General features: G+C 36.8%; 1 protein-coding gene across 5 annotated transcripts in view; it reads left to right on the forward strand.

Annotated features, from left to right (window-relative positions):
* RTN4 (reticulon 4) overlaps window positions 1–19417 on the forward strand; it is a 157560-nt gene that overhangs the window by 117227 nt on the left and 20916 nt on the right. For 4 of the 5 annotated variants that reach the window (XM_036748862.1, XM_036748864.1, XM_036748861.1 and 1 more), the window contains one exon: window positions 17875–18082. In XM_036748862.1, the coding sequence (XP_036604757.1) occupies window positions 17875–18082 (208 nt within the window). Of the gene's footprint in view, window positions 1–1975; window positions 2205–17874; window positions 18083–19417 lie in introns of those variants that run through there. The other variant, XM_036748866.1, reaches the window with a different exon arrangement.

Consider the following 19417-nt stretch of genomic DNA (forward strand, 5'->3'; position numbering starts at 1 on the left):
TTAGGTATTTTGCAGGGTTTGCGGGCATTTCTGGGGTGATGGGGAAGTCAGGTAGGCTTTCTGGAGTGTAGGCAGCTCTACAAGAATGAACATTGCAGGGAAGGAGCCAGTTTGAATTGGTAGAGGGAGTGTCCTCATATGAGAGTTCCGTATGGCAATGAAGTAATAAGTTCAGCCCCTAAACCTCTGTAAATTGATTTAGAGTGAAATAAGCAGAGCCAGGAAAACAGTGTACCCAGTGACTGCAGTAGTGAAAATAGAGGAACCGTGGGAAAAGTTGTGCCATAATGACTGCACTGTTACCTGCCCAAGACTTTCCTCTCACTGCAGAGGTGAGGGTCTGTTGTATGGGCTGTCAGACTCTATGGTTGTTACTTTGATGGAATACACTTTTTTCCTTTTCAAATATTTGTTACGAGATGTAGTTCATGAGGCATATTTAGAAATGAATGTGATGTTAAAACAACATCAATAAAGATAATTTCTAAAAAGTAGTTCAGCAACCATTAAAAAGTAACAGGATTTTTGGATGTACAGGCTTGATCCACTGTGTTTTTATATATTTCGTAAATTGATATGGAATATCAAAGGTTCAGATCAGATCCTGTTATTGAAATACTTTTTAAAGAGCAGTGTCATTTCTAAAACTTCAATTTGAGGGCTCCTAGGTACAGTATGTTCTGGTAACTTAGTTCTCAAGTTAAAGCCAGGATGCAGTATATGAATTTTAAAATTTATGTGTTTCTTTTTACTGGAGGTAAAACATAATCTCTTAAAATTGTTTTGCATTATTCATATTTGATAGGTGGGAAAGCAAGAAATGAGTCATTAGCTATTTGTCGCATCTGATATTTAAGGATTTTCCAGCCCACATAATTCTAGGAAGTTCCAGAAATGTTTTATATAATATATTTATATAATTTCATTATAAGATTACTGAATATGGTGTCTCAACAAAAATGCACTTTCAAATCATAGATCATATTTCATGGAACACTGTCATTTCATGTATTTCTGTAGTTTGACTTGTAAAGGCTAAATTGAAATGTTTGGCCAATGTGCTTATTTAAAAGTAAATAGATGTGTGTGTGTGTGTGTGTGTGTGTGTGTGTGTGTGTGTGTGTATGACAGAAGCTTATATAATAATGGTATGTATTCTTAAGTAGGGTAAAAGCATTCTATTGATTTAATGAAATTGAATTTACCAAATTTTAGAAATTCTAACATAGTTTAAAAGGGCTTGTGTTTAAGTTTTAATAGTTCTTCAATAAATCTTTATATGTGTTCTCATAGAAATTTCCAAAGGTTACAAAAAGGATTCTTAGCATTTTTGTCAATGAATGAATCAAAGATTTGTTTTAGAACCTTTGGATTACATTATGGTAACGATACAGAGAATATACCCCCATAAGTGCTATCCAATTTTATATTTTGAATAAAGGACAAAATGAGCTGATATTAAAAGTTAATGAAGGAATTCTGGTTCTAAAATGTGTCAATAAAACAGCGTTTCTCTTAAATTATTCTTCAGAATTTCGTGATTCTGTGAGTAGCTTCTCAGATACACTTAAGTGCACTAGGTGATAGGTGTTTAGCTATAATAAATTTAGAGCAAGAAGAACTCTGCATTTCACAGGTTCGAAATGGAAACTCTGACCCTTCTTTGGATCAGCCCGTTTTAATTGTATAAGGTACAATCCTTGTGATAGGCACTTCATAGTTTAAACTGAGCCTGAATACCCGTATTGTAATGTAACAGTCTGACAAAAAAGCATTACCCAGCCATAACAGACGTGTATCAAGAACATTTCTGCCATAGGGAAAATTAGATTTCCTTTATGTAGATTGATAGTCTGCCCTCACCCGACAGATAGGTTCTTTCTGGTCTGAGCAACAAGCCAATGGTTAGAACAATAAGCAGATTGAATGCAGGAATTAGTGCTGAGGTATTAGTAGCCTAGTTACAGATTGCACTGCGTCAGTCTGCTCCACACCCAGAAGACGTCAGGTGACACAAGTCCTGCAGTAGTTGTGCAGCACATAAGACTGCAGACCTCTGTGGAGGAAACTGATGTTTCGTATCCCAGGCAGGAGATTTTTCTTTTTGCAGCTTTTCTCTTGGTATGCATAATTGATAATCCCAGCTGTCGCCTAGATCTTTTGGGGAGCCATGGACGGTCAGCAGAAAAATTGGAAAGACAAGGGTAAATCGGCTTTAAAATTTCCTTTTCTTATGCTTTTGTATGTGACCAGCCATGTTGTTTGGTGATTGCAGCTTGCAGGTTAGGTTTTTTGATTGAAAATGAAACTGAAAAGGCTTGAAATTTATTACCAAATATGCATCTAGTGGAGGATTAGAGCATAATTAGCCAGGCAGTGTATGTTCATACCTTTTGCTATTCACTATAAAATAGCTTGTTCTAAACATTTTATTGGCATTTGATTTAGATTATTGCTTTAACCTTGTACTGTTTGATCAGCGTAGTTCAAAGCTGTTTTGTTCACTTTACTGGTTACTTATCTTTGAATTTTGGTAAACATTTACATTGCTGAATTAAATATATGTCATTGAAATTCTGTTGATCATTTTCCTTTGCTACTTCAGATGTTAGCAGTGTTGTTGCTAAATCCCTTCTAATCAGATTATAATTGTGTTTCAAAACCTTAAAAATATGATTGGCAAGAGCTATTTTAAATAAATGTCTAGACTTGATTCATTAACCTTTGTCCTTGTAATAACCAATCAGTGATCTCTATCCCTTTTCCTCCCCTCCTAAGCTCAGACCCCTTTAAGTTTTCAGTGGATCATTGTGTAAGAATTTAGTTCCTATAAGCTTTTATATTTTATAACTGACTGTAAGTATGCTCTTAAGATTTTAAGTTTAGTTAGTTAAATGCTGTTTGAAGGAGAAAGCTGAAAATGATAGGCCTGAAGCCTTGCTCTTAAAAATTGATAGAATTATTTAAAGAAGGCCTTGCAGAATACCCTCTCAGAATTCCAGTTGTCTGATTTTTGAGTTATGCTAAATTAAAAATTATCTGAATATATAAGTATATGGTAAGGAATCAATAAGGTTTTGCAAATATGTTGTTCCCAAGAATAAAATACCTTAAAAACTGGCACAGTAGGGGTTTAGGAGATTGTGGGTACGATAGTAAATTATGGAGAACTAATAACCATGGCATTCACTATAAAATTTCTGGCTTAATTTGGTAAAAAAGAAAATATGGGGGGAAATGGTGAATGTAAATTTATACACAGATGCAAAATTGAATTTTAGGAGTAAAAACAATTGAGTTATAGGGCTATACCTTTTATGTTAATTTAATGTTAAAAGGAATTCTTTTCCTTTTAGTGAGGAGCCCATACTAGTGAGACATGTTAACAGAGACTCTTGTTTTGATGAATTTTTGGTGGCGATAGCATGGTAGGAGTATGTGGAAACTCCATCCACTAATGCAGATCATCCACTCCTATAATTTCTAATCTTAGAGAGTCGCCTGGGGACACTGAGAGTTTTTAAGAGACTCACCTCATCCATGATCAAATAAATTAGTATGTATCAAATGCAGAACTTGGAACCAGGTCTTCCTGCCTCCAGTACAGCTTTCCACTAAGTCACACACACTCTCAGGAATGTTGGTAGTGACTATAGTAAATATAAACTATTCCCCTCAAATAGGTGAAAATTTATGTCCAGCTCTAGTTATTAACGTGTGTAATACCTTCATATTAATTTGTAACACCAGATTAATAATTTGGAGTAAATGACTTCACCATTTTCAAGTACTTAATAACACTAAGTTTTTAGGTTATCTGTGTTAATAACTTTTTTCTGAGTCTGAGATACTGGTGAGGCCAAGAATCCAAAGGAAACTTCTTGGTAGATTCGAAATTGTTTTTGAATTGTTCATTATTTGTGTCAAATCAGACCCTTGGCTTTTGTTTTGGGTTGATTTGTGGGCAAAGGTACCTGCCTTGGAATTTGGACATTTCATTCTCTGCTTTGTAAGATTAATAATTTCTGGTGAGAATAAATCCATCCTAAATGCATCTCAAGACTTGAGACTCCTCAGTTCAAATAAAAGTACTTTTGTTGTTTTAAAGGGGTTGGCACTCGTAGGAAGCACTTACCTTGCGGGAAGAGCTAAAACAAGTATAGGCCTGTCTTTTTTTCTTTCCTGCCTTGGTCAATATTGTAGTTATCTGATGACAGAACTTAGAGCTTGAAATATAGAAGAGCTATTTCAAATAAAATAATTGAGTTTCCCTGCTCCCCCACAGGCCTATTACATTTTTAATTTTGAGGGAAATTGGGTCATTATTGCCAAAGTTTCAAAGTAAGGCCTTGAGAGTATATATTTTATTAATTTGTAATCTCATCTGGATTTTCATTCCTTTTTGAGTGACTCAGACCTCATTTCTGGGTTGGATTACACGATTTCTAAACCTATGATGCTTTAGCTGAAATGTCTATGACAAATGAAATCTACAGACTTATTTCAGTTTGTAGGTGGTTAATAATTAAGAGGCTGTGAAATGCAAGAGGTGCTTAAGGATACAAAAAAAGCATAAGAAATGATTCTAGTTCTCAGGGATTATATAACGGGGGAAAAATGACATACACATAAAGATAAGTGACAGTACAAGATAGTATTTGATAATTGCCAAATGAGTACTTCAGTCATTAAAGTGCTGTAGGAATCAGGCAGAAAGATAAGGGAAAGTATTCAGGACTTGTGACAAGGGAGAAAGGGGAAATTATCTGACTTTAGCAGGCTAATTTTGTAGGATAATATTGGGAAATAAGATTGGAATTGAGTATGGACTCGGAGTCTCTTGGGCAGGTGGACGTCGGAAAAGTAAACAAAGGAACTGATGATGAATGTGAGGCCCTAGGAAGGAAGAAAGAGTCAAATGACAAAAGTTTTTAAAAGGCCCTGAGTGACTATTATACAAACAAAAGTACCAGCACTTTAGCGTGCAAACACTCATCACCTCATGCCTGGACAATAGCCCACCTGGGCAATAGCTTACTGGTGGTTCTGCCAGCCTCTCCCCACTCTAATCCATCCTCTATTTAACCACCAAAATGATTTTCCTAAAGTGTAGATCTGATCACGTTGCTTTTCTCTTCTCCTCCCTCCCTCCCCCAAAATTCAGTAAACTCCGATGGCTCCCTGTTGCCTCCAGGATCAAATACAAATGCTCTGTTTGCTACATTCAGCACTCTGAGCCTAGCCCCCTCCTACCTTTCCAGTCTTCTTACTCTTCAACCCAGTGAGAATAAACAAGACATTCCATCTCTCAGCTCCTAGGTTTTTCTCTGGCTGTCTGCCTGGAATGCTCTCACTTCTTATCTCTACCTGCTGGCTTTCTTTAAGTCCTACCAAAAAATCCCATCTTCTTCGGAAAGTCTTTGCCAATCCCTCTTAACTCTAGTGCCTTCCCTCTTGATTATTTCCTGTTTATCTTGCATATAACATGTTTGTACATATTTGTTTGCAGGTTATCTTGCCCATTGGATTTCATACTCCTTGAGAGCAAGGACTGTCTTTTGCTTCTTTTTGTGTCTCCAGAGTTTAGCATAGTGCCCGGCACATAAGTAGGTGTTTAATAAATGTTTATTGACTGGTAGGAAAGCTAGTTTCTGAAACTGGTTTTAGAGGGATGATGAAGAATTTAATTTTAAGTTTGTTGAGATTAACATACAGTGTGCTATCTGAGTGAAAATTATCCACCAGGGAAGTGGGAATGTGGGACTCAGTGCTTCAGAAAGAGAGGATAGGTTTAATGGCTGCCTGCTAGGTCCTGTAGTAGATAAAATGCAGCACTTGGGAGGTAGGAAGACCTGGGCTCAAATTAGGCCTCGGACACTAACTATATCTGTGTGACCCTGGGCAAGTTATTTATCCTCTGTCTGCCTCAGTTGCATCATCTGTAAAGTGGGGATGACAGCACCCACCTCAGGGTTATGTGGATCAAATGAGATAATGGTTGTAAAGAGCTTTGCAAATCTTGAAAGTGTTACCTAAACACTAGCTAGTAGTAGTAGTGGTGCTGGGGTGCTAGTGCTGGTCACACTGCTGGTGGTGGTGGTGATAAAAATCTGGGAGTTTCATACAGATAATTGATGAAGCAATGGAATTTTAAAATCTGAGCACTGAATCTTGGAGAGCACCCATGTTTGAGAGGCGGAAGGAAGAAGTAGAACCATGAAGGGGATGGTTAGATTGGTGAGAGAAGAGTAGGAGTGCCACACATACCAAGGAAGAAGAATTTCAAGAAGGAGGAGGAATGAACATCTGTTCCAAAAGATAAAATGCAGATTAATGAGATTGAAGACTGAGAAAACAGCTTTTGGGCAAAGCAGCTTTTTGGTAACTAGTGAGTGGAATTTGAGGAGGGGAAGCGCTTTGACACAGGTACATTTTCAGTAGGTTATTCCTCCTAAAATCCACTTCTTAGAGCAGGGGTCCCAGATGCTCTTGGGAGAATCTACTGTGTTGAAGCTTACAGAGGTGTGTGTGGGTGTGTGTACATGTACATGCACGTGCACACACAGTGACTATGAAGCTCACCCAAGCAGGGTGGAGGGTATACTTCTGCTGGTTCATTATTTTTCCCCCTGTTGGGAGAAAATGCTCATGTGCTTTTGGAGAACATGGTAATATAGAAGGAAACTAGTGTTTGAGTGAGAACTCTTGCCTTAAATTCGCAAACTTAATTTTTAGAATCCTATTGTCTTCTCTAGCTAATAGAGGAACATAATGTTTGTTCATATGCAAATTGTTTAAACTCTTTAACTGAATGGGAAGTACTTATTTTGTCAGTGTCTTGCACATAGTAAGTGCTTAATACTCATTTCAAGTGGAGTAATTAGCTGACCAAAATCACATCTCATGTAATATTTGAGTTGCTTTTATATGACTTGGATAGCATGGGAAAGATTAGGAAAATGTATTAGGGAGAGAGGGAAGTGATAAATACTATTGAACAGTATATTTTTTGAATAGTTTTTTTTTTCAACAATGTTATTTTGTTGAGCAAGAAGAATTTGGTGACTAGTAAGCAATTAGATAACTTAGGTGGCTTTAGAATCATAGAACTTGAATGCTGTAAGATTCAGTCCAGCTCCAGTATTGATCCATAATTTTTTTATCACCATTTACAGATTTGGACATTTTTCCTTCCCTCCCCTTCCCCAGTTCTTTGTAGCAAGGAATTTTAAAAAGGGGGGGCAGCTCAGCAAAACTAATTGATCACTCATAGTAGATGTGTTTCCCACCCATAGGAGACGCCTGGCCTCTACAAAGAAGGGGGGAAGGAGATGTGTTTTCTTATCTCCTCTTTGGGGCAGGATTGGTCTTTGTGATTCAACAGTATTCTGTTTTGTTTTTCTTTTCGTTTACATTGTTTTCCTTATGTTTCTGGTTCTGCTTGCTTTGCTTTGCACCAGTTCTTATGTCTTCTTATGTTTGCTTCATATTCGTTATTTCTTCCACTCTCATAGTATTCCATTACATTCTTCTGCCACAATTTGTTTAGCCCTTCCTTCCCTCATTGATTTAGCTTCCGTCTTTTATAGATGAGGAAATTGAATTTCAGAGAGGTAAAATAGCTTGTGTGGTATGACATGAGGTTAATTGATTTGGGACCCAGATCTGTAATTCTGCAATTCTCTTACCACCATACTACTTGAGTATGTGACAGGGAGGCAGTCTTTTCATTTTACTCTGTTTCTGCTTGAGCTTAAATAGCAAGGTTTTTAGAAATCACACATTAAAATATTTTTTGTTTGCACTAACTGACTGTATACCTTTTCTGTGGTTTTTGCTCTGCATCAAAAAGTATGTGACAGCAGTGTGGAAGAGGCAGGTTTGACAACTTCTGCCTTTCATCTCTGTCCCAAGGTCATACTAAAATCTCAGGGGGGTGGGGGGGAAGCTGCTTCCTGGGCCAGGAGTGTAATTTTTATCCATCCTTAAGGATTAGTTACACTCTTGACCTTGGAAAGAACGTTTAGTTGGAGTATGAAATTCAGACTGTCCTCTGGGTCTCCCCGGGCTCTTCTTTCATTCCCTTGCCCCTGGGCTGCCCCCACCAGAATTTAGATAGAGGGGGAAGAATTGTTAAATGAGAAACAACAGCTCTATATGCACTTGTGCTTGGATTGTAAATTTAATTGGGCTGCTGCTTGGGGACACATTACCCCTCTCCCTCACTGTTCTAGAACACTGAGCTGGGGTCAAAGTTGGCTGCATTGCCCTGCAATATAATGTAAAAAGTGTTTTAGATGATATCTGGGACCTGCATCAAGGTTGATGTAGTGAGAGTGAGTATACCTTTGAAAAAACAACTTGGATATGTGGTTTTCATGGTTTTTTTTTTTGTCAGAATTACACTTTAGTGTCTTTATGTGAATTATTAGTTGGTACTAAAACACTGCTGCTTTGTCTTCCCATGATATATTACTACAATGTTGTACATATTATATGTATACATTTAATCTCAAAGAACTTTATAGATGAACAGTATTAACCTGCCCAATTCTTATGGCACAGAGAGAGAGAGAGGAGAAGGGAGGGAGGGAGAGAGAATATGAGAATTCTAATGAAAATCCCTTTTTTTGGGTAGGGAACTCTACTACTGTAGACCTCATTCTATGTATGCATGACTTATAGATAAGCCCTAGGGAGTCATCCAAGATACAAAGGTTGTGATTTATTTGGGATCAGACAGTTAGTTACTAAGTATCCGAGGTAGAATTTGAATCCAGATCTTCTTGATGGCAAGCCTAGAGGTCTATCCACTACAGTCACATCCTTGGAAGTTTAAAAACCACACACACCTTCCATTGCCTAGTAAACCTCTGTTTAATTAGTACACAATCTAATTTGAGGGCTTTTATTTCCTTGTTTTTGATCAGTGTTGTGGGAGGTGCTCAACCAGTTCACAGAGGTTCTGTACTAGTTGTTAAATAGAATGTCAGGAGTTTTGCAGAGCAAAATGGAAAAAAATTTTTTTGAAAGAAATGTTTTCCTATTTGTATAAATGACAGCTACTTTTGTAAGTAAAAATTGTTGAAACCTGTATCTGGGCTAAGGAAGTATGGATTCGTATCATTAAAGTACCTAAGTCACATGATAGGTTTAGAAAAATGAATGAATAAAAAACTTTTATTAATCACTCTGTGCAAAGTGTCGCACTAAGCCCTGGGGATAGGTAGAGAAAAGCTTTCAAATTTGTGGCAGTACCCCTAGTCTTAATCGACTGTTTTTTCTCTTTAAAAAAATACTTTGATTTGAATAGAACAATTAGAAAGTGAAATCCTGAATTACTTTGTATTCCATTTATTGATAGCTTTTTATAAAATAAAGCTGGAAAATAATAGGGGGATGGGAGAAATAAAAGGAAATCCAGAAAAGTGAGCTGACATTTTTGAAATTTTAATTGAGGTAAAAGTTGATGGGATTCTTATGTTCTTTCTTTTGGAGAAATATCACTCTAAATGAAGAAAAGATAAATTTAGCTTTTCTGTGCTATATTGTGGCCATATCTAATGGTTTTGCCCCTGAATTAAATGTTAATTTATAAATTTAAATTGAAATAGTTATTAGTGTGTTCTAAAAATTAAAGGTGAGAAATTGATTTTAGGCATTCTAATAAGCATTTTCCTTTGTGGAGTGGTGAGTAGAATGTTTGGGAAGTGCCTATGAAGTACTGTAACATATATTTTAACTTGTGTCCCAGATAAAATTCTAGCTACAAGGCAAGATTAAATCAGGGGTTTAGTCATTTACATGGTAAAGTTGTGATTTCTAAATTATTTTCATTCAGTCACTTTTGTCCTGAGTTTGCTTTGACTTCTGGTAAGCAATGATTTTAGAAAAAGGTTTTGTTTTCCTTAGAATATCTTTCTCATGATGACATTAATTATTTCCACAACTAATCTCTTTCTGAGTGTAGTGGAAAAACTTCTCAGGAGAGATCTAGGTTTAAATCCTGTCTCTGGTACTGAGCCTTTATTTTTCTTCATCTGGGGAGGGTCAAATAGGGATAGTTATACCTATAATGCTTCCCTTACGGGTTGATACATCAGATGTGATAAATCAGGTAAACAGGCAACTGGTTGGCACAGTATATAGAACACAGGATCTGGGCTCAGGAAGACCTGAGTTCAAATGCAGCCTCGAACTCTTATTAGCAAGTCACTTGTCCTCTGTTTGCCTCAATTTCCTCATCTGTAAAATAAGAATAATTACAGGGCCTATCTGAGAAGCATGTTGCAAACCCTAAAACACGACATGAATGATAGCAACAATGATAGTAAACAAGATGCTATCTAAGTTCCACTATTACTATTTTTTCCATGTCCTTTGGGGATTTCTACCATAGGTCAATGGTCAAGGTTATGTCTCTTCTTGGATTTTCAAGGGATCTTGAATGATGATAGACACCTTGTTGGAAGAGAACCTTTAAAGTGGTATTTTTATTCCACCAAATCAAATACTTAAAAAAAAAAAGGAAACTAAAAGCAATAAGCGCAGCAGAATCTTTAATTCTCCACATCTCAGAGTCACTTAAATGAAAGTAAAGATGTTTCCTATGGAAAATTGCTTCAAAAGCCTGTCTTTGATTTACAAATAACTTACCGAGTGTGGCTGTGGAGATGATTCTCACACAGTTTTATATAGATGAAAAAGTAAGCATACATAGATTAGTAAGTAGTTGTTCGTGTTCATTTCCTTTTCTGGTCTGAGCTGTCCTTTCTCCTTCAGATATCTTGAGAATAGATCCCTCAACAGCTTTACAATTGTGTTACCTCTATCTTTATTACATTGGGTCTAATCCAGTGGTGTCACTCAAATAGATATGGGGCCCATTAAACTGTACAGAAGGATCCCTGTAGGCTTCATTGATTTGGTTTTAAAATGTAGTATTACTTATATATTATTACGTTTTTATCCTATTAAAAATTTCCCAAAATATTTTAACCTGTTTTGGACAGCCCTCAGGAGGAACATGGAGTACCTTCTTGTGTCTCTCCTGACCAGCTTTCTTACCTCCTTTTGTGTTGTCTCCACCTTTAGGTTGTAAGCTCCTTGAGGGCAGGGACTATCTGTTTATTAACTATTTAATATTATTAATTATATCCTGAGTGCCTAGCACAGTACCTGGCATATGATAAGTGTTTAATAAATATTATTGGATTGTTTTGGATTTCTGTGCTTGACAAATAAGTAAGTCAGGTATTTATTGAGTAAGTTGATTTTTTTTAAAATTACTTGACTTCTTGGCTAGGCTTCTAAAGGGAGAGATGCATGTTCACCAAAGGTCTTTTTCACTGCGATTGAGTCCGGTGCAGAGTTCATGTTGAAGAAGGAGTCCCAATTAATGATGAACAGAAAATCCAAATGTTTCTATTACAGATAATATCTTGGTGGTTGAATAAAGTCCTAGATCATTTCAGAGACTTCTGCCTAGCCATCCATACTTTGGGGTGGAAATGGTTGGATAACATCTATTACCCAGATTATGCTATACATTTGGGTGGACCACCTCTGATGCTTGTCCATCTATACAGATGGACAAGGAGTTGGGCCCAGAATTAAACAGGAAGAGAGTAGGTTAGATTGCTTTCAGGAAATCATAAAGCCTTTTAAATAATGCAAACAGAAATTCATGACTTTTGTTGTTATTTCTATTTCATTGATTTTGCATATTATTTCCTTGGTTTTGATTCACTCTGCTTCGTTTCATGTAAGTTCTCAAAGCTCTTCTGGATTCTTGCCACTTATCATTCTTATGTTGCATTAATATTCCATTATATTCATGGACCACAGTTTGTTTAGCCATTTCCTAGTTGGTAGACTTCTGTTTTGTTTCTGTTTCTTTACTACTACACGAGAAAAATGCTGCAATGAATATTTTCCTGAATGCTTTTAATTAGACAAACTTTTCATGAAGCAACACATAAGTATAGATTTGTGGAAGAATGCACAATGCAAAATATTCTCTCTGAGGTATGATGTTGGACTTTATTAGTTAAGGTATTACAACCAAGAGAGGTTTGGTTATTTACAGTTACTTTACCTTTTCCTTTTAAGACATGTACTTTTTGGGAGGGGGGAGGGGGAATATTGATGTTTAAGTATTTTTAGTATGGAAATTAGATGTGACTTGACAACTAATGAAAGCAAAAGCTTCAATAAGCAGCTGATTTGAGACAAAATGTAATTGGATGACTTTTGCATTTAAGGCATGCTTATTACAGGAACTATTTTTAGTTATGCCAGATGACAGTTACCAAATGTAGGCAGCTGCACTTAACTCTAAAATGGTCCAGGAAAACTTATTTTGAAGAAAAGATTTCAGTGCACTGAGTACTTTAAGTGCTAAAGTATTTGCCTTGGAAGAAACTTTACTCCTTTGTGTATCACAACGTTATCAGTTTCACAGATTTATAATTTGTTCATTTTGTTTTCTTTGAAAAACTATAGCAGTTAAGAAGGAAATGAGAGGATTTTAAAGATCGGAATAGAGTCTTACAGAAGATTACTTGTGTTCAAATTTAAAATCAAATCATATGTCATCTGATTTTCAGAATTTTAAAAATTTATGTGGCATAAATTTTATGCATAGTAAAAATATTATTGAACTCAGGATAAGCTTCAAGGAATATCATCATTAGATTATTTATTTTTCTGTTTTGTTTAACTCTGTTTTCTGTTCTGATTAACTCTTTGAGACTGTGAAAGCTTTCTCCAGTGTAGGACCACTTGTAAAAGGTAGAGAGCTGGAGTAGATGACCTCCTAAGGGCCCTCCCAGCTCGGAATTTCAGTTCTGTTTGCATCTTAATTTTGGCTAGTTGACTAATTTAAAGAGGCTAGCTGGAAACAAAGAAAATGACCGTAGACCAAAGTACCTTTCTGAAGAACCTTGCTTAGATATTCATCATCAGTTACATATTACCTTAGAGTATCAGGCTTAATCTTCCGTTAAATGCCCATTGTTACTAGCTCTTTACCCCCCAGCAGCATTAAAACTTACCCAAAGTGTCATGAAAAACATATTAATAGAAGGGTCCAAGATTTTTTTTAATTGATTTTTGGTTGCCTCTTTAAAATAAACTATAAAGAAACCCAGCATACATGTCTTCCTTATCTCTGTTCTCCTACCTCTAGAACCGTGTTCTGTCCCTTGCCATCCACCTGTCCTAGTTTTGTTCCTGTTAAAAACCTCTTTCCCAATTCACAAAAAAGCATGGCCAGTGAACAGGACCTGAAGTGTATGGAGTTGGGGGAAGATAGGAGTGGAGGATGTATGTGAGTTTCTGTCAGTCTATAAATGCTTACTTTCATACAAATATTGTTATACTAGCCATTTAGGTTCTGTAATATTTGACTTTTTGGGAGCTAGGCTCGGAACTTCTTAATTAACATTTATAACAATATTTCTATGAATAAATGGGCTACAAGTTTCAAAAAATGGAATTTACAAACCAACGTTGGAAATTCTGGCAGGGCAGAGAGCAGTTGGGGGAGGACCTGGTATTTGCCTAGCTGTCTGTGACATCCTAGAGGTAGTTACTGAGTAAGTAATAGAGTATGAGAGAGAAAGGAATATGGAATTGAATGTGTCTGGAGTAGATGTTGCATCCAGGAGAGTGAGTGACCTTGGAGCCATTGTTGGGCACATGCTAAGTGGGATCTAGGGCAGGTAGGGGGTACAGTGGATAGAGGACTGGGCTTAGAATCAATGAGTTTGAGTTCAAATCCAGCTGCAGACTCCTAGCTGTGTGACCTTGGGCAATTCACTTAGCCCTATGTGCCTCAGTTTCCTCATCTGTAAAATGAACTGGAGAAGGAAAAGGCAAACTGCTCCAGTATCTTTGCCAAGAAAACCCCAAATGGGGTCACACAGTTGGAGACAACTGAAACTATTGAACGACAGCAATAAAAAGTGAGAACTAAGGCCGAACGGGAGTAGGAGGGACATGTCTGTGAAGTTGGATGGAGAAAGTAGAGGACCTGGTTCCTTGTGGAGCATTACTAACATTTTGGGTAGTGAGGGTAAGAGTCCTTGGCAGATAGAGATGGCCACTATAGGCATGAGCTTCCAATAGTCTGTAAGTGGGACGAGGGATTTCTGTTATTTACCTGGGCAGAGAGGTTGGTAAATGATTGAGGGGCCCTGACCTAAAAACTTTCAGAACAAGCCTATAGTCCTAGTTCTATATGTTATCTGTTCACAGGCAAATAACTTATTTCTGTAGCACGGACTGTATTTCATCATTGCTGTCTAGTGTTTGTTTTATAAGATGAGACAGCAACATTTTAACTCAGGTAGTTTAGATTTAATAATAGTTTTTGCCAAGTCTTTTCATATAGAACACAAGGGCATAAAAGGCATCTAATTTTATTTTTACTCTCTTAGTCACAGCTGATATGTGTCATAGGCTAAGTGTCCATTAGCAATCAATAAATTAATAGGTCAGGCTTGTACTCACCTAATGGTGTGGTTATTTAACTGTAGCTGTTATCTTCCTTTGGGAATACTTCTTCTACAGTGCAGTGGCAGAGAGCTGGACCTGGAGTCTAAGACCTGAATTCAGATGTGACCTCTGATACCCGTTAGCTGTGGCCCCGGGCACGTCACTTAATCTCTGTGTGTCTCAGTGTCTTCATCTATAAAATGGAAATCGTAGTAGCACCTGCCTACCGATGCTGTTGGGAGAATAAAAACAGTATTTTTAAAGGGCTTCGCAAACCTTAAAGCACTGTGTTAAATGCTAGCAATTATTGGGCCTCAGTGGCAATATAATCTTGAATCTGACAGATGTGTTTACTTATATGTACATATACAGTATCTTCTCTTTCTCCCTCCTTCCCCCCATCCCCAAGAATGTCAACTGCTCAGATTCATAGATGATAAATTTAGAGTTGAGAAGTCATTGAGTCTCATTTCCTCATTATACAGATGAAGAAACTGAAGCCCAGAAAGGTTAAGTGACTTACCCCAAGTCATATACAGCTCGTGTCTGGTGTAGAGTTTCCTCACTCCAAGTTCTGCACTCCTAGCGGCGGACTGTTCCATTTTTGTCTTTACATCCCTAGTGCCAAACATAGTGTCCTACATATGATAGGGGCTTAATTAACATTTATTGAATTGAAGTTACTTCCTTTAAGTTATGCGGTTAGGGAGAGCTGCAGATAGAATTCATGTCTAGTACGGATACATCTTATGTAGAGAGAGGCATTTCGTGGCATGGTGAATAGAGCATTGGGCTTGGAGTCAGGAAGACCTGAGTTCAAAAGTGGCCTTAGATACTTTCTCGCTGTTAGATCCTGGTCAAGTCATGTAACCTGTTTGCCTCAGTTCGTTTAATTGTAAAGTGGGGATAATAATAGCCCCTACCTTGCAGGGTTGTTTTGAGGATCAAATGAGAGAATATTTTAAAAATACTTATTAGCAGTGTCTGGCACATGATAGGCACTACATAAAAGCTGTTTCTTTCCTTTTTCCTTTCTCTTTCCTTTATATGTTCTCTCCCCTCACAGCCACTACCCTAGTTACAGGCCGTCATCACGGCTCACCTTCCAATTCTCCGCTCAGCTGTTAGTGATTTTCTTTACATGTCACCCCACCCCCATTCCCCAGCTTGGTAGATGGTGGTTCCCTGTTACCTCCAGGATCAAATATAAAGTCTTCCATTTGGCATTTAAAGCCCTTTACAACCTGACCTCTTCTCACCTTTCCAGTTCTTTTTATATTTTATACCCTCTACATACTCTGTGATCTGGCCGCACAGGTCTACCTGCTATTCTTTACATGGCTCACTCAATCCCCCACCTCTCTGCCTTTGCTCCAGCTGGTCCTGTATGCTTGATATGTTCTTTTTTTTCTCACCTGCCACTTAGTTTTCTAGTCTTCCTAAAAGACATAGCACAAGCCTCTCTTTATTTCTGTAAGAGAAATTTCCAGTACTTAGCACAGTGACTGCCACACAGTAAGCTTAGCATCCTTACCAACTCTTTCCCAGACCCACTGCCCTTTACATACCAGGTACCTGTTTACTCAAAAATACAAGAATTGAAGTAAGTCTCACTTAGGTTTTAAAAGGGGCAGAACCTCTTCCGAGCAATGGTTCATGAGTATTAATGTTGTAGATTTTATTTCTCTTTAAAATCTATTAGATTTTCCTTTTCTCCTCATCAGTTTCTTACTGTATATACTATTTATGGTAATGAGGTTAGTGGGGAGGATTCTTGTCTAATTTCTAATGGAGTCATGGCATTTCACAGAATCCTAGAATTTTAGCACTTGAAGAGAACTCAGGAGATAATAGCTAGTTCAGTGCACGCACACCTGAACAGAAAATTCCTCTTCAGCATACTCCCAACATTTGTCCAGCTTTTGCTTGAAGACCTCCTTGGAGGAGCAGCTGCTAATACTTTACAAAACTTAGATACTTTGCGCAGTATCTTTAGGAAGCTTTTCTTTGCATCATACCTTAAATTTGCCCTTTTGTACTTTTTATCCATCCCTTCTAACTTCTTCCAGATGAGACCCAAGTTTTGCTTCCGTTTGCTCATAATTTTGACATCATACTTACCTAGTTCCACATATACCCTTGACTTCCTTGTTGCCTTACTCCAGCCCTCACCTTTGGGTCCATATCTACCATTCTGTTTCTATGTTGATTTATAAAAGTTGATTTCAGTGGGTGGGGAGGTTAATATTACCCACCACTTGGATGACCCCGTGACTAGAAAGATCAGGCAGTTAGGCATCTGTCTGTCATACTGGTTTCTATTGTTTTAGAGAATACCGAAACATTCTCTAACTCCAGTTACCTTTCCCCTGATCAGAAGAGAAAGAAAAGGACAGATTTTCACCCTGTTCCTTATTCTCTTCCCTCAAGTCCTAAAATTAACTAGTTTGATGGGGTGGAGGAGTAAGGACAGGGGGAGTTGATGTGTTTTTGATAATGTTTTGAGGAACTTTAAAAGCACTATATATAGATAAACCAGATTGTTGAAACTTAATTTTTGGTTACTATTAATAAGTATACATAATAGCTAGCATTACATAGCGCTTTAAAAGTTGACAAAATATTTTCTGTGCATTATTGTTTGAGCAATACAGTAACCCTATGATAGATGTACTACAGGTTGGTAAAATGTGGTTTGAAAAAGTTTCCTTGTGGTTAATGAGATAACATCAGAGGCAGGATTAAAAACCAGGTCTCTCCTGACCCTCAGGCCTGCACTCTTCCCACCATATCACATCACCTCCAAAGAGTTCAGTGTAGGTAACTATTCATTTTTTTTATTTAGTTGTTGCCTCACTTAATTAAAAGCAACTTTGTAAATATTTTTAAAACCTGTTAGACTGGACTAGTATTGAGAACTTTTGACATATATTCTTTGGAGTGAATAGAACAGTCTTATTCATAGCTATTATTTTTAGGTAGAATGTCTTACAAATTGGTATTGATTGAGTATATGGCAGTGTTCATATCATATGAAGTGTAAAGCCTTGATGAATTTGAAATAGGTTGTGATTTTTGTTGTTGTTAAATGTGTATTATCTTAATGACATCGAATAATTACTCATCCAAATGACGCCCGTTACCAGAGAAATACCATGAAAAGAACAATGAAAATTTGTTTAATCACTATTGTAGGCTTAAAATCTTTGGTCCTATCTAAGATTAGTTTTAACTCTTTTTAAAAAATACATTTTAGGTTTAGGTTATTTGTGTAGCCATAAATTTTTGTGTCAGTTCTGTAGATTAAACAATACTTGCCTAATAGATAAAGTGAGGCATGCTAATTTTAGTTTTGTTTTTTTTTTTAATTTTTAGTTGTTGACCTTCTTTATTGGCGAGACATTAAGAAGACAGGAGTGGTATTTGGTGCCAGCTTGTTCCTGCTACTTTCGTTGACAGTATTCAGCATTGTGAGTGTGATAGCATACATTGCCTTGGCCCTGCTATCTGTGACTATCAGCTTCAGGGTATACAAGGGAGTGATCCAGGCAATCCAGAAATCTGATGAAGGTCACCCATTCAGGTGAGATGATTGCATGTGTTTTGTAATATTGCATATGAAACATTTTGAGATTTTGCTTTATGTTGGTATTATTATAAATACTGCTATTTCCATTGTCATAAGATCTGTAGGGCATGTGTGCTTTTTAAAAATTATTTTAAAAATTAAACTGAAGTCCATGGATTTTGTACTCTCTTAAAAGTAAGTACAAAGAGAATCAAATAAAAAACTGCTCCTGTATCCAAGTTAAGAGCTATTATTAAGTTAGCATTTATTTCGGTGCTAGAAATAATGTATTTCTTAGAGCAGATGTCAATATTAAGGTGATTTTTTTTCTTAAAATGAAAGTATGTCTTTCTGACAGGGTTAGCATTAGCAAGAGGTTAAATTCCAGCATAGATACTTAGTCTGTTCAGTCTTATTGAGTCAACTTTTACACTGCTGTGCCAATTGTAACATGCCAGTTACTCCCTCTTTGTCCTTACCTTGCCACAATGATATAATTCAAGACCCAATACTTCCAAACTAACTCCTAATCCTTCTTTCCTTCCTAAGAGTTCATATAGTGCTTAAGTTATTTTGAAAGGTGCTATATTTTTGATGTAACTAGAAAGTAAATTCCATTAGGATAAGGACCAGGTCTTCTATTTTTTTGCACTTAACATTCTTTTTAATACCAATAGATGTTCATTCTTGTGTTAGTAAAGCATTTATTAAACTATATAAACAGAATACTGTTAAATTGATGTTAATTGATAACTGTTTTTTAATCTTTTCAGACTACAAAAGACTGTCTCTGTAAAGACTAATGATTAAGCTCACTGACCTTTCTTCATTATGTAATAACGTTGCATAAATGCTAAAAGTATATTATGTTGTCTATTTACTATAGAAACCTGAGGTCTGTAAAAGCCTTAAGGCAACATGTTTATAATGTATAGATCCATTGTATAGATATTGTATAGATCGATAATTATATAGATCCATAACCCTAAAATTAGATCTTTTGTTTAAAAGGGAAAAAAAAATACAGATATGAACTGAAAAGTGAGTATAGTTGTTAGTTATACTCCAGTTCTGTGCAAGCAGATTTGGGAAGAAGTTGGAGGAAGCTAGACTCATAGTGTTGAAATAAAAATCTTTGGTTTTGCTTCTTTTCACCCTTAGAAGCATTTAATTCTTGGGTCAGAGGCTCTTAATTCAATTATAGGTCAAATACAACCTACGTTAGCTAGTTTTAGTCTGCTACATGGTTTTGCCCTGTCCCTTGCCCACTTTGGGAAATTGACAGTACCCAGAAAGTCAACCCTGAGATCAGGCAGAAGAGATGGGCTTAGAGGTGCCTGCCATCCTTTA

This window comes from Trichosurus vulpecula, chromosome 3 (assembly GCF_011100635.1).
Source record: "Trichosurus vulpecula isolate mTriVul1 chromosome 3, mTriVul1.pri, whole genome shotgun sequence".
Classification (NCBI taxonomy): Eukaryota; Metazoa; Chordata; class Mammalia; order Diprotodontia; family Phalangeridae; genus Trichosurus; species Trichosurus vulpecula.